The sequence below is a fragment of the Lynx canadensis genome, chromosome C1, assembly GCF_007474595.2.
Source record: "Lynx canadensis isolate LIC74 chromosome C1, mLynCan4.pri.v2, whole genome shotgun sequence".
NCBI classification, from domain to species: Eukaryota; Metazoa; Chordata; class Mammalia; order Carnivora; family Felidae; genus Lynx; species Lynx canadensis.
In genome coordinates, this window is record NC_044310.1 from 103,957,298 (window position 1) to 103,970,874 (window position 13,577).

The 13,577-nt window shown below is 45.9% G+C and overlaps 2 protein-coding genes across 4 annotated transcripts; both read right to left on the reverse strand.

The window, feature by feature from the left end:
* Nucleotides 1-237: 237 nt before the first annotated feature.
* On the reverse strand, nucleotides 238-5,665 carry PEX11B (peroxisomal biogenesis factor 11 beta). Of its 2 annotated transcripts, XM_030325778.1 has the most exons (4): nucleotides 5,579-5,665; nucleotides 4,663-4,778; nucleotides 4,062-4,263; nucleotides 238-1,488 (listed from the first exon to the last, which is right to left on the reverse strand). In XM_030325778.1, the coding sequence occupies exons 1-4, from the start codon at nucleotides 5,632-5,634 to the stop codon at nucleotides 1,083-1,085; spliced, it is 780 nt and encodes a 259-aa protein (XP_030181638.1). In that variant the 5' UTR covers nucleotides 5,635-5,665; the 3' UTR covers nucleotides 238-1,082. The 2 variants fall into 2 exon arrangements, with proteins under 2 accessions (XP_030181638.1, XP_030181637.1); XM_030325777.1 differs by lacking the exon at nucleotides 5,579-5,665 and having other exon boundaries at nucleotides 4,663-5,568.
* A 6,029-nt stretch (nucleotides 5,666-11,694) lies between these two features.
* On the reverse strand, nucleotides 11,695-13,410 carry RBM8A (RNA binding motif protein 8A). 2 transcript variants are annotated; one of them, XM_030325008.1, is made up of 6 exons: nucleotides 13,298-13,410; nucleotides 12,962-13,021; nucleotides 12,759-12,833; nucleotides 12,438-12,574; nucleotides 12,015-12,151; nucleotides 11,695-11,913 (listed from the first exon to the last, which is right to left on the reverse strand). In XM_030325008.1, the coding sequence occupies exons 1-6, from the start codon at nucleotides 13,362-13,364 to the stop codon at nucleotides 11,868-11,870; spliced, it is 522 nt and encodes a 173-aa protein (XP_030180868.1). In that variant the 5' UTR covers nucleotides 13,365-13,410; the 3' UTR covers nucleotides 11,695-11,867. The 2 variants fall into 2 exon arrangements, with proteins under 2 accessions (XP_030180868.1, XP_030180867.1); XM_030325007.1 differs by having other exon boundaries at nucleotides 12,759-12,836; nucleotides 13,298-13,409.
* Between the last annotated feature and the right edge of the window lie 167 nt (nucleotides 13,411-13,577).

The following is a 13,577-nucleotide window of genomic DNA, read 5'->3' on the forward strand; positions in this document are numbered from 1 at the left end:
ACAATTACTTTAATATTAGACCCCCTCTTCTCAACGAGGCTATAAACTTCTAAAGCTGGGACCGTGAAGTTTCCGAGCTTTTTGGAGCTCTATCCCTTAGTATTATGCCCCGCATCGTGTAGGTGTTCAGTGAAAGTCTAGGTGAGGATGCCAGTGGCTAATCCCACGGAAAACCCAAACCACAGGAACAGGAATTAGAGGCCTCAGACGACAGAACACACAGGACCAGACCAAACATCGATAAGCAAACTGATCTTTAATGTGCTGACCTGAAAGGCCTGCTCTCCATTGTGGGCACAGGCCACAGCTATTTACACAGAATCACTGTACAGTATTTACAGCAAGATGCCAGACACAGCATCATTCTGGATAGGCAAAGAAGGGGTGGGAACAGGCTAGGGAACAAAGCCCTGAAATAAAAGTGTAAGTGGAAATCTGCAGGTGTGAGCAGAGGGAAGGGCCAAGTCATGAGGGAGGCCGGTGAGGTAGACATGAAGGAAGAACCATTGCACCATCTCTGGTGCGTAAGGAGAGAGTCCACTGGGACAAAAGTCTTTAAAATTATGATCTGGTGGCATTTGAAAGGGATAAAATCTGCTACAAGTCACTTTTGTGAGGAAAAAGATGAAGGCAGTTAGAACCTCACAGACCACACCTTCTACCTCCCCTTACCAAAAAAGAGTAATTCTGCTGCTGCTTAAAATGCCCAGGACAGCAAACGGAGAAGGTAAAAAAAAAAAAAAAAAAAAAGAAAAAAAAAAAAAGAAAAGAAAAAGATGTAGAGACGGAATCTTAAATAGACTCAGAAGAGACAAAGTAAAAGGGGTCAAGAGAGACACAGACATTGCACCAGAGGAGGAAAAAACAAAAACTCCGGAAGATCTGAACATCAGAATCACCCCGTTGACTTCATAAGTCACCTCTCCTCACCTCACCTTTCCCAAAGCTCCTCTCTCTTACCCCTGAATCCTGGGATTTTCACTTTAACTGAGGAGGAGAATTAGAATGAGACTGGTATACTGGGGATGATCTAAGATTGCATCTTACCAATTCAGATCTCCTCCTTATCTTGTACCAGAATATCAGGGCTTGAGTCTTAGCCAAGGGCAGATTAGGGTAAGAATAGACAAAATGGAGGACACAAGGCCACAAAGCCCCACAATCCCAGGGCCACAGCGCCAGAGGCCTAGTTTGTCCAGTGGAATGAAGAGATCACAGGCATTTCTGACCACATCCAGCAGAAGTGGGGGATGACCTCGAAGGATCCGAGCCAAGAGTAGGACTCGGAGCTGGAGCTTGAGAGCCAGATGAGGCAAGCCTCCTCCTGGAGTCCCTGGACCCCCAGGTCCTGCATTTTCAATTCCTCCTGGGGCTCCTCCTCCAGACCCCTTCAGTCGCCGGCTACAAGCTGAAGACTCTTGTTCCATCAGTAGGCGAATCTCATAGGCATCACGGCTCAAGTTCATGATGAGGGAAAACAGATAGTACCTGGGATACACAGGCAAGAAGAGTCAGTAAGGGCAGACAGTAGCCACTAAGCCCAACAAATAGAACACGTAAACATTTTTTCCCCCGTAATGCAAAGGGATATACATTGGGACACCAGCAGTAAGTGCTATTAGCCACTATTAAGAATGTCTTCCCAGCTTTCTGTAACTAATCAGCGTTTATGCGTACCTTAAGATCCTGGATTAACATCATGAGCATCATCAAACCATCCAAGTTCAACCTCAAATCTCACTTGTCCACTTGGCAAGCCATTAGCACACACACATTTGACATGAACTATAATAATGCAAACGTTTTGAGAGAATGAGCTTCAGTTGTTTCAGAAACTCAGACACATTATAGATCTTCTAAATCCCATCCTTTTGTTAAAAAAACAAACAAAACAAAAACAAAAACGGAGGCCCAGAGGTGTTCAGCAACTTGCTAAATGTGTTAGATTATCAATTCCTTAAGAACAGTCTATGTCTGGGGCACCTGGCTGGCTCAGTCAGTAGAGCATACAACTCTTGATCTTGGGGTCGTGAGTTTCAGCCCTATGTTGGGCATAGAGATTACTTAGAAAACAAACACCGAACAGTCTGTTTTTGATTTTTAATCCACTATGACAACACTGGTCTATGCTCAATATAATTGCCCTACCTCTAAAACACATCCTGAATCCAACCCCATCTTTCTCCCTTACACGCTACCAGCACAGTCTCAACCATCAGCACCTCTTGCTTGAACTACTACTTTACTCATTTAACTGGTCTCTCCATGGCCACTCTTGCCCCCTGCCCCCAACAATCTAATTTCATCACTCCCCTTCTTAAAACTTTCCATGGTTTCCTTCCTGCCCCATTTAAGATGAACTCTAGACACCTTAGGCAAGCTTTCAGAACTCAACGTCTGACCCTGCCTCTTGAACAACATCTTGAATGTTTCTTGCCCTCAATCACTATGCTCCAACCATATTAGTTTCTTTCTATCTTTTGATCTCATCAAGCTTGTTCCTGTTTTAGGACCCTTATACTGCCTCATCCATCCACACGGAATATTCTCCCTCCAAAATCTTCACATGGCTAGTGCTTCCTTGCTCTTCAGGCCTGAGCTTAAATGGCACCTTTTCAGAGAGTTCCTCATTCTAAGGTAGCGAGCCTTTTACTCTCTACCACACGACCATAATTTAATTTCCTGCACAGCACTTAACTACTCATATTTTTATTTATTGTCTCTTTATGTTTGTCTCCTCCCATTACCATGTAAGCTCCACTGGAGCAGGGACTCCTTTTATCTTTACCCTTGTACCCTTGTCTAGACTAGTGCCTGGCACACAGTAAGAGCTCCATAAATATTTGTTGAATGAAATGCATAAACATGGCATATAAACTCTTCTAGGGAGTTGCTTTTCCATAACAGTCCAGCCATGCCTTCACTCCCATCCTTCATACACTATAAGCCATGTAATAGCTGTAAATCACTGATAAACATGAGGAGAAAAGCAAGACATAAATGGAGATGGAAAGATGCTAACATTATATAACACAACAAACAGAATCACAGGAAACAAAAATAAAAACAAATACAAATGATGTGTATACAGATAATTTTAATCCCAAATCATATTTCTCTCCACCTTCATTACCCGCCAGCTCCTTAGTCCAAGCCAACATCATCTCTTGGCCATATTAGGACATCTCTTCTGCCCTACCGCAATCCACCTTCCACACTGCAGCAAGACAGATCTTCTTTAAACACAATTTGAATCATGTCACATCCCTGTTCGGAACCCATCGTACTTGGGATAAAATTTAAACAAAACGAAACCAAAGAATCCTACCCTTGCCTAAGAGGCCTTGCACGAATGATCTGGCCCCTGCATACATCTCCAGCTGAAACGTATGCCCGTCACTCGATACTGTTCATCTGCTGGCTTCCTTTCTATTTCTCTAATTCCACAAAATATGTCCTGGTTTAAGGCCTTAGAATGTGCTATTTTCTGTTTGAGAAGGTCTTCTCTGCCACTGTTGGCTTTGTCTAACTTGTACTCAGACTTCAAGTCTAAACTAAAACATTACTTTCTCAAAGAGTTCTTCCTTAGCCTTTCAATTGAAATCGGCCCCCCTTGTTATATATCTCATAACACTCTGTACACTTCCACAAATATTGGGTTTGGTATTTGTCTTAATATGGCTCCCCCCACTAGACTAGGAGCATAAAGAGAGTGGGAACCATATGTATTTGCCTCTTTGCTTTATTCCTTAGCCCATAGGAAGCACCTCCTAAATATTTTTAGAATGAATGAATGAGCAGGCACTGAAAGACATAATCTGTGGTATAGACAGAAGCACAATGAAATCAATATAGTATCTTAGGCATCATCATGGAGGAAAAATCTGCCTTCCATCTGCCTCCATTCACTATCCTCTGATAGTTTAAAATCTAAATGAAGACCGGATGCCAAGTGATTAAGACGTGTATATTCTAGGAAGACCCTGAAAGATCTTTCACAAAAGGCAAGGCAGGCAGTACAGGGAATACAAAAGGTCTTGTAGGATAAAAGGATATCAAACCTGAATGAACGCTGGGCCCACTTCTCCTGATCCACACGGGGAGCTAGTCCAGATTTTCCAGCCCACAGGACATTGTCACAGGCGAAGTACAAAGCTCGATTGAGGTGACTAACAGTGATGCAGAATCTCAGGACAACATCTGATAAGTGCACAGCTCGTTTGGCTGACTCAAGGGCATCTGCTGAGTTACCCAGTCGTAGAACTTGTGGGGATTAGCAAGGAAAAGCAAGGATTTGGAAGTAGAGGCAAAGAGAGAGTGAGGCACAGAGAAAGAGAAAAGAAGGTGAAAATGGAGGAAGTGATAGGAACATTTTTTTTTTTTAAAGAGGAAAATCAGTTCAAAAAACTTTTTTCTTCAAATTTTCATCAACTCGTGTCCCAGTTTGGTGTTCTCAGACCTGCCCCATTCTCTCCAATCCTTCATTAGCCTCTTACCCCTGTTCTCTGATCTCAATCAGGAGGCCTGCAGAGGATAACTGCAGAGCCAAAGGAGGGGCAAGAATGGGCAGAGGAGGTCAAAAACAGGAAAGAGGGACTGAGGGAGAATAGCTGGGGATGGAGAGAGTGTTGGAATAATAAAAGCAAAAGCACAGTTACTTACGCTTTCTTCCTAGGCTCAGATGACTCTCCAGTTCTCGAATTTGTTTCTGTAACTCAGGACTGGCCCCATGTTTTTGTAGTGCATGGCCAAGAAGGGAGCAGGCATACTGAGCCGCCCTGGAGGAGAGGCCAGGCAACGTAAGGTAGAGAGACCTCCCTAACCTACCCCTCAAAAAGTCTTCCAAGAGGCAAGTAATGACTTCCCTATTCCCAGTTTGAGACCATTCCCTGTCCTCCTGTATACGCCCGTATCTTACCATTTCTCCTCCAGGGCAGGGGAAGGGAAAAGCTTAAGGATAAAAAGGAGACTAGAAAGGGCTGAGGGACACCACTTGGAGTTGAGAAAATAAGAGGTTTGACCATGATGAAGTCTGAAAGGGACTCTGAAGGCAGCAGGGGATCCATCACAAGCACATCCGTGTGAGAATGTATGTGATACGTAAGGGAGTGGGGGGCAGACGGAGAGCAGATTATTCTTCAGAATAGGTGAACTGGTAGATTTCAAGGCCCTCTAGCTGAATCGAGACCGGAAGACAGGGCGGAGGCAGAGGAGTTCCCGGATAACAGCAGGGTGAGGGGACAAGGGAACGAGAGCCACTCAGCTCTGGGGGCAGAGTCTGGCTCTCCGTCGCGGGGCGAATGCTCCTCACGCCACCACCGCCCAGTGAGTAAAGTGTTGGTCTTATGTGGACATGGCAACCCTTCGCGGCCTCCCCGCTGGCCCACTCGTGCCTCAGTTTCCCCATCCTTCCGGTGAGCAGAAACGAATCATCTCACGGCCCGCTCAGATCTGCTCCTGGCTGTCCGTCCGGGCCCCCGTAGCCCGAGCTGACCTTTTGTGACCCCCGTAGTGTGAACGGACCTCGCCTCACGAGGATCTTCTTCTGCCCCCACCCCCATTCCTATTCGGGCCGCACCTACACAGCCGTTCCCGGGCCTGGCTCTGAGCACTGAAGCGAACCCAGGCGTCCATGACAGCGGCAGTCCCGGCTCCGCAGCCCCGCGCCCGCCCCACTTCCCGCCCCTAGTCACGCCTCCTGGACGAGCCAACGGTCGCTCGCGAGGGACAAACATCCTCCGAAAAGAAAGTGAGCGGGGCCGGCCTCGGAAGGGGAATTTCGGAACGGGAAGCGTTTGTCCTGGGCCAACACCTGCCGTGTTTTTGTGTGTGTCTCCGTCAGAGCGTACTTTTACCAGGTGGCCTCTGTTTCCTAAGCACGTCTCAGGCGGCACATTCTTCTTTAAATAATCTGGACTGGGGGCGGGGCTTGCAGGAGTAGGGGCGGGGCGAGAAGGCGCAGATGCCAGGTCGCCTCGGCGGCTGGGATAGGGTTGCCCCTCCCCGGGGATGCTTCCAAAACACCCCCAGCACACGCGCGCGCGCACACACACACACACGCACGCACGCACGCACGCTGCGGCCAAATCCAGGGCTCTAGAGGCTGAAGAAGTCATGGGAGTAGAAGCTAGCACCAGATCCCGGCTCCCCGCAGGACCCTGACGGTTGGCCGGTGACCTCCAGAATACAGATGGAGAGTCTCCAGGGACAGAGGCTTTAGTGGACGAAATTCGCACTAACCAGCTAACCCTTCCTAATAAGAAGGGCGAAGACTCAGTGGACGAAGCTAACCTCTTCATACTCACCCTCCATCCCCTCACCCCTTTCCCTTCCAGATCACCATGTCTATAGGCAAGGCACCCGTCGGGGGTTAGCTGCGGAGGAGGAGGTCTGGGCGGGATCAGTAGAGGTGGTGGGATCAGAGCTCCTCACCTTCTCAGCGGCAGCCAAGGTCTGAGTGGGACTGACCATTGTACTGTTTCTTTGGCTGGGGGGAACCTGACCATGCTGTGGTCAGTGACTCGGCCACGACCCAGCCAACTCCATCCTTCCCCTGTGCAACTCTTTGCCCAATTAGCAGCTGCTGACTTGTCACCTTTGTGGCCCCTAGATGCCACTTGGAATATCACTGTTCAATGGCTGGCCGGGGACATTGCGTGTCGGACACTCATGTTCCTGAAACTAATGGCCATGTATGCTGCAGCCTTCCTGCCTGTGGTCATTGGACTCCACCGCCAGGAAGCAGTACTCCACTCGCATGGACCCCGCTCAGCTGGAAGGAAACTTCTGGAGACAGCCTGAGGACTTAGCTTCCTGCTTGCCTTGCCCCAGGTGAGTGACTTGGGACTCAAGGCTAGACTGAACAAGAATTTGGGTATGCAACATAAACCTTTGGAGTCAAGAGGTGTGCTTGGCCAGTGGTCACCCAATAATCCTTAGAGTGGAGTCTGCTGTTTTGCCAATTAAGATAATTGCATGTTGGGGCGCCTGGGTGGCTCACTCGGTTAAGTGCCCAACTTTGGCTCAGGTCATGATCTTGTGGTTTGGCTCAGGTCATGATCTTGTGGTTCATGAATTCAAGCCCAGCATCAGGCTCTGTGCTGACAGCTCAGAGACTGGAGCCTGCTTTGGACTCTGTGTCTCCGTCTCTCTGTCTCTCCCCTGCTCAACTCTTTCTCAAAAATAAATGAACATTAAAAAAAACCCGATCATTGCATGCTAATCTGTATCTCTGTTAAGAGCCTACTTCTTAAAAGCAGTACCTGTATCTATGACTCCTTCTTCAGCTTTGTTTTGCTATGCTTGGCTCCCACCTTTTTGCATCTCTCCAGCTTCACCTTCTTCAGGAGATTATTGCAGAAAACTCTAGGGATTGAAACACATATGGGGATCTATAAAGAAGACAGTGGGGGCGCCTGGGTGGCTCAGTTGGTTGGGCATCCGACTATGGCTTAGGTCATGCTCTCTCAGTCCATGGGATAGAGCCCTACATTGGGTTCTGTGCTGACAGCTCAGAGCCTGGAGCCTGTTTCAGATTCTGGGTCTCACTCTCTCTCCGCCATTACCCGTTTGTACTCTCTCAATCTCTCTCTCAAAAATAAACAAACATTAACAAAAAAAAAAATTAAAAAAAGAAGACAGTGAAGCCAGGGGCTTTGGGTAAAACTCTGTAGTACATTTACTCATCCATTTAAAAAATTATGTGCATTACTCCTAGGTACACTCAAATGCTCTATCAAGGATTGAGCAGCAGAGTCCTGCCTTCAAGAAACTTAGACTAGTGCAGAAAACAAATTAGTATGCAATTGTAGTACAGTATGCAGTCAAGCATCATGCTAAAGGTAAGCATACGGAGAAGCTAAAGAACAATGAGGGTGTCCGAAACCACTTTTGGACAGTCAGGGAAAGCTTCTCAAAGACATTAAAACTGATTGTTTTTGACTTGTTAAGAGAGGTGTTAAACAAGTTAAATAAAGCAGGGAATGGTGGGGAGGTGGAAGACAAAGGAATTCAAAGTGGTTGCTGCTAAAGTTGAGGGCTAGAAAATGGGTGAGTAATGAGCCTGGATGGGAAGGAAAGCTCGATTACAAATACTAAGCTTGTACTTTATCCTGAGTGGAGAGGCACTAAGGTAAAATGTGGAGAGTGAAATAATCAGATTTATATTTTTTATTCTAGCTTTATTGTGAAAACTGCAAAGAACGCTAGAAAGAAAACAGAGCATGTGAACTTGGATACAGTTATCAAATCTCAAATATTGACAATGAACTAGAAACCTAGGGGAAAAAAATGAAATATGAAGCAATTCCTTTAAGACCAAAACCTTTAAGACCCCCCCTCTGAGGGGAAGGAGTAGAGCAGCATTTCGGAGACCAGGATTAGGATTATATGTGGAAGGGCTGTGGAATGATAATGTATTATAGAATCAGATTTAAAATCTGATCCCTAAATCCTCAAATATTAGAAATGTAACTACCAAAAGTTAGTCTGACTATAGTTCTAAGATAAAAAATATTGCTTCCAACAATATGTTGCAACAGGACCTCTGCTACCCAGAGCTTTAAAAAGCAGCATTGTTGCCTCAGTGTAAAAGTTGTTAGTTTTTTATATGAAACAAATTTTAGATGTGGACTGGGAGTTAGAAGCCTGTTTTGTTTTTTTTTTTAATTGCATTGTTTTGTTTCTTCTGAGTCTAGGCTCTACTACTAGCTATATCACTTTGTCTAAGTCACTTGAAACCAATGGGCCACAAGATATTAAATAGGAGTTTCATCCTTTGTAACAGACATTCTGACAACCGCAGTCCCCATTTGGTTCAACGGCAAACTGATTAACATTATGATACATGTGCAAAAGGTGGTATTTTTGGTTCCAAGTTAGTATCCTCTTGTATAAATTCTGCATTGCCCACATGTTGTATTTATTTATTTATTTAAAAGTAGGGTTTTTTTTTTAATGTTTATTTAGTTTTGAGAGAGAAAGACAGAGTATGAGTGGGGGAGGGGCAGAGAGCAGAAAAACAGAATCTGAAGCAGGCTCCAGGCTCTGAGCTGTCAGGATGGAGCCTAACATGGGGCTCAAACCCACGAACCGTGAGATCATGACCTGAGCCGAAATCGGACGCTCAACCGACTGAGCCACCGAGGTGCCCCCCCCCCATATGTTGTATTTAAAATACCAGTCCTGCCTTCAAGGACTAATATGTCTGTAAAAAAAAAAAAAAAAGTGGGTCAAGGGAGTACTGGAGTAGTTAGAAATTATCTTTGTAGGCTCAAGTTTCCACAAGTTGAAAGGAAGGTTTCTATAGTAGGTGGTAAATTGCATATAAAATACGGGAAAGGAAAAACAGACCTAGGACTATGGACCAAACTTCGTACATGAGGCTTGCCTATTTTTAAACCCCTTTTCACAATATGCTAGGCATGGTACAAAACAAACCAAGCAAACAAAAAAAACCCAGAAATATATGGACTCAAGACAGGGAAAGAGGAAAGACCACTCCCCTAACTAGCTCGGAGGAGCTGATCAAAACCCAAAGCCATTCATAAAATTGTCTATGGCTGATACTATTCATCTTTCCTAAAAGTCCCTCATGCCTGCTGAAATCACTTTCCCAAATGCCTTAGACCCAGGAATCTGACACCCACTGAGCTTGCTTTATCAAACAGTGACTCAATCTGCCTTACCTGAACCAAGGTACTAATCCTGAAGCTCTAAACTGAAAAATACTCTTTATGGATTAAAATAAAAACCTCAGCAATTTATCAAAAAGGGGGAAGGGCAGCCAATAGCATTTGGAAGAATGTTACATTTTATTACTTAGCATTGTTTCACTGTTAATAGTTATTGTACATAACACTATTACTGAAGGTCATTTCACCTAGTGGCTGCAAAATGGCCTGAAATTTTAGCAGCACCCATTTTATACAAAATTTCTTTTTCCACAGAATTGATTAGACACATCAGAAAAATCATTTCAGCTAAAAATGTTGATGTGGTAGAAATACCCTTTTACAAAGTGCAACATTAGGATAGTACTCGAGAAGGCAAGATTCTTTAAGTCCCAGGATTTAACGAACTGACTGATGAGCTCCACAGCTGAAAGGAATGATATTTTCAAGATTCAAACCTTTTAAATATGGCACTACGGATGAACCAGTACTCAGCACTGCACAGCTCTGCATAGAACGAAGGATGCTGGGAAGACAGTGTGACTGGTGGTGGGAAGGGGGAAGGAGGACCAGTTCTAATAGTCCTCAAACTCCACTCCAGCTGTTCCTGTTCCACACCGTCCGCCAAGCTGGCCCAGTCTCCTTCATCCAGTGTGTCACCAAAGGCAGTTTCAAGGCTCGATGGCAAGAGACCACCGATAACCTCTTCACCTTCTGTTGCCTCTTTCTGCTGCCATGGACTGCCATGAACGTCTGCTATACCTGCACCGTCTTCAGTGGGTCCAGTTCCCGATGAGGAAGGGGGACTACGGTGAGACTCCAATCCCCGGGCCCTAATCCATACCTTAAAACTATGGCCTCTAGCCTTACTTACTGATCTGATAGCTGTGACCACCAAAAGTAACTTCATAACCATATCTCTAGCACCTGATGCTGCAAGTATTTGCCAAATGCCTTCAACTCTAACAACCTTCTAGCTATCCTCTGGGGTTGAGTTAGCTGGGTACGGAGTAAGGAGAAAGATGATCAGTATTCTCCCTTAGTCTTGGATACCATCAAGTCTTCAAGAAGACTTAGTAGCTTCATGTAACACAGCACCTCAATCAAAACCTTTTCTCCAGCATGTCTGTCATAATCCTTGGGGTGGGGGGACAGGAGGGAAGCATATAGTCCCAGTTTGGGAAGGGAAGAGGGTTTACAGCATTACCTATTTGCCATATTTTCTTCCTTGTATTGGGAGAGCTCCAGCTCACGATCTCTGCCACTCATCCATTCACCCTACACTCAACTCAGAAGCTGAGGGGTTCTGAAATTGCATATATTTTCTAAATTCCCAACCCCTGCCGGTGAATTTGCCCTCTGCTGCTCCTTAGACAATTGTTCCCATGTTCGTCTGTGGGCCCTGGGACTGGCCCTAGTTGTCTTGCTGACGTTTGTCCTCTGTTGGGACACCTTATTACCTGCTAGAACTGTGGTACTGGTTCTCCCCATCATGCTAACTGAAGTCCCTCCCAGCCTCAGCCACATCCTTTTCCTTTTTGGCCTCTTCAGTGTTCCTCTGGATCCTCTCCTCTATGGAGCCTTTACCCTTGGCTGCTGAAGGCACCAAGAACACAGTAGAGACTCCTCCAGGGAAAAAGGCTCTGAGAGAATGCCCCAACAGGAAATTCAAGCCCTTAGACAGCTGGAAGTACAAACAAATGTGGCAGCAAGGACAGAAGAAACAAAAGAGACATTCCTGTAACATCCATCTGCCCAGGACAGAGTATACAGAAACAGAACAATTATTCTTTAATATCACAAGAACACCTCACTTCTGCCCGTGCTCTCGTAGCTTCCAAGAAAAAGAAATACCAAGCGCTGTTCTCTACTTTGACCCTAGATGAAACTTGAAGACTATATCTAATGTAAAAAATCACACAGAATCGAGTCCCTAGAAGTATCTCCACAGTGACCCATACTGCCTTACCGTAAATAGTTCTTCAGAGCTTGCAATGTTAGAACAGAAAAGTAATTTTAAATGTACAAAACAAAAATGGGACATTTATTCATAACTCAAAAAAAACCCACAACCCACTAAGCAAGTAGAGTGAGAGTTAAATATAAACACGGGGAGTTCCACCCCAACCCTACTTCTCCAAGGCTGTATGGTCACAAGGAATCTCTGGAGAGAACATCTGGACAAGAGAGGACCAGTCAGCGCCGCCTCCGGTCTGGACTCCTGCTGCGTCTTCGGCCACCTCTAGGGAAAAGGAAGAGTCCATCAGAGGAACATAATTCTATGTCCTTATTCTGTTTTGCTCATGTTCCCTTCACCAAGATAGTTTGCCCTCTCCACTTTACCTCCTCTTGCCCTTGGGTGGACCCCGAACAAAACACCAGTCCACACTGATCGGCTGTCCCATCAGATCCTGGCCATTGAGTCCCTCCATAGCAGCCTGGGCCTCCTTGTATGTTTCATACTCAACTAGAGTATACCCCTAGAACAAGTGAAAAAACAGAGATCAAAACCTTCATATTCCACCAAATACCACTATTTTATTCCTCAAATCTAGGCTCATACTCAAATAGAAAAATATGTAAACTTTAAACAATGAATGTACACCATATACCTGTACTGTACAAAATGTCTGTTTCTGTCTCTTTTCTGTGTCTAACAAAATCAATTGCCAACCTCATTTTATTTCTTGGCCAATCACAATGGACAACTACCAATGCTGTCAAAGGTTATGGGGGAAGAGAACAACAGATTGTTATTTAGGATACCTTCAGGTATCCTGTACGCCGGTCCAAGTTGAGGTGGATGTTTTTTATTTCTCCATACTCTGCAAATTTGTCATGGATGTCTTCTTCAGTGGCTTCCTCGTGTACTCCAGTGACAAACAGAATCCAGCCTTCAACAGCTGTTGGGGAAGGGAGGGAGAATGAGCACACCAGAGAAAAACTTCAAGCAAGATCACAACAGTGGAGTGAGTGCGGGTTTCAGAGATTGGTTAAGCTATCTCTGACTCCATTCCTACTTGGTTTTATTTCACTGGTCCATAATTCACTACAAACACAGAGCCCTACTGGCTACATTTCACTTACAGCGCTGTGGTCCGGGTTCATCACCATCCTGCTCCACGCTGTCATAATCCTCACGCATCCGCGCTCGAGACCCTTCTTCTATAAAGAACATACAGGAGATCACCGGAAATCTCTTCTCCCACTGTTCCCCATGAGCCCGAATGGGGACCCCGAAACTCATAGCTGTCGCCACTCTAAACCCATTTTCCCGGCACAACACTCACCGGAGCCAAAGCCGCGGCCCTTCCGTTTCTTCGCCTTTTCTTTCAGTTTGTGGATGCTCTCTGGAGCCCCAGAAGTGAAAGAATGAATAACAAAGATAACAGTTACTTATAACAATAGTCTGTCTCCGAAAACATCATCTGAAGGCAGTCCCACCACCTCCAGTCCCATTCCCTTCCCGGTCCCTCCCCCATTCCTCCCGAAGGGGGCGCAGTCTCTAATCCAACCGAAACCTGGTTCCCCGACTCCCATCCTCCCTGCCAGGCAGGAATTGTTTTCCTATTACATCCTTCTCTCGCACCTTCCCCGCTTCCCGCAGCAGCCTCCACTGTCCTCACCGTCCCCATCCTCATCCATGGCGAAATCCTCGCCCCCGGCCTCATGAAGATCCAGCACGTCCGCCATCTTGCCTCCCTTCTTACTCTCGTCCGTGCCGCTCAGGCACTAGGCACCTCGGGAAACTGTCGCGGAGGGGAAAGGTCGCTAGTCAAGTTGACCAATCAAAAGCTAAGTCTAAGTCCCGCCCCCGGCGCAGCGAAAATACGCAATGGAGGCGGGCCTTGTTCGGGAAGATGCCGGAAGTGTTCCTGTAGCCATCTTGAGCAAGTGGTCAGCTGA

Coding starts and splice junctions, on each gene's coding strand:
- RBM8A (XM_030325007.1), bottom strand. CDS start 13,364: ATGGCGGACGTGCTGGATCTTCATGAGGCCGGGGGCGAGGATTTCGCC. Junction 12,837..12,961: donor GGGCCGCGGCTTTGGCTCCG/GTGAGTGTTGTG, acceptor TGTTCTTTATAG/AAGAAGGGTCTCGAGCGCGG. Junction 11,914..12,014: donor CCACCCAAGGGCAAGAGGAG/GTAAAGTGGAGA, acceptor CCTTTTCCCTAG/AGGTGGCCGAAGACGCAGCA.
- PEX11B (XM_030325777.1), bottom strand. CDS start 4,921: ATGGTAAGATACGGGCGTATACAGGAGGACAGGGAATGGTCTCAAACT. Junction 4,264..4,662: donor TCTGAGCCTAGGAAGAAAGC/GTAAGTAACTGT, acceptor AATCCCCACAAG/TTCTACGACTGGGTAACTCA. Junction 1,489..4,061: donor TGGGCCCAGCGTTCATTCAG/GTTTGATATCCT, acceptor TGTGTATCCCAG/GTACTATCTGTTTTCCCTCA.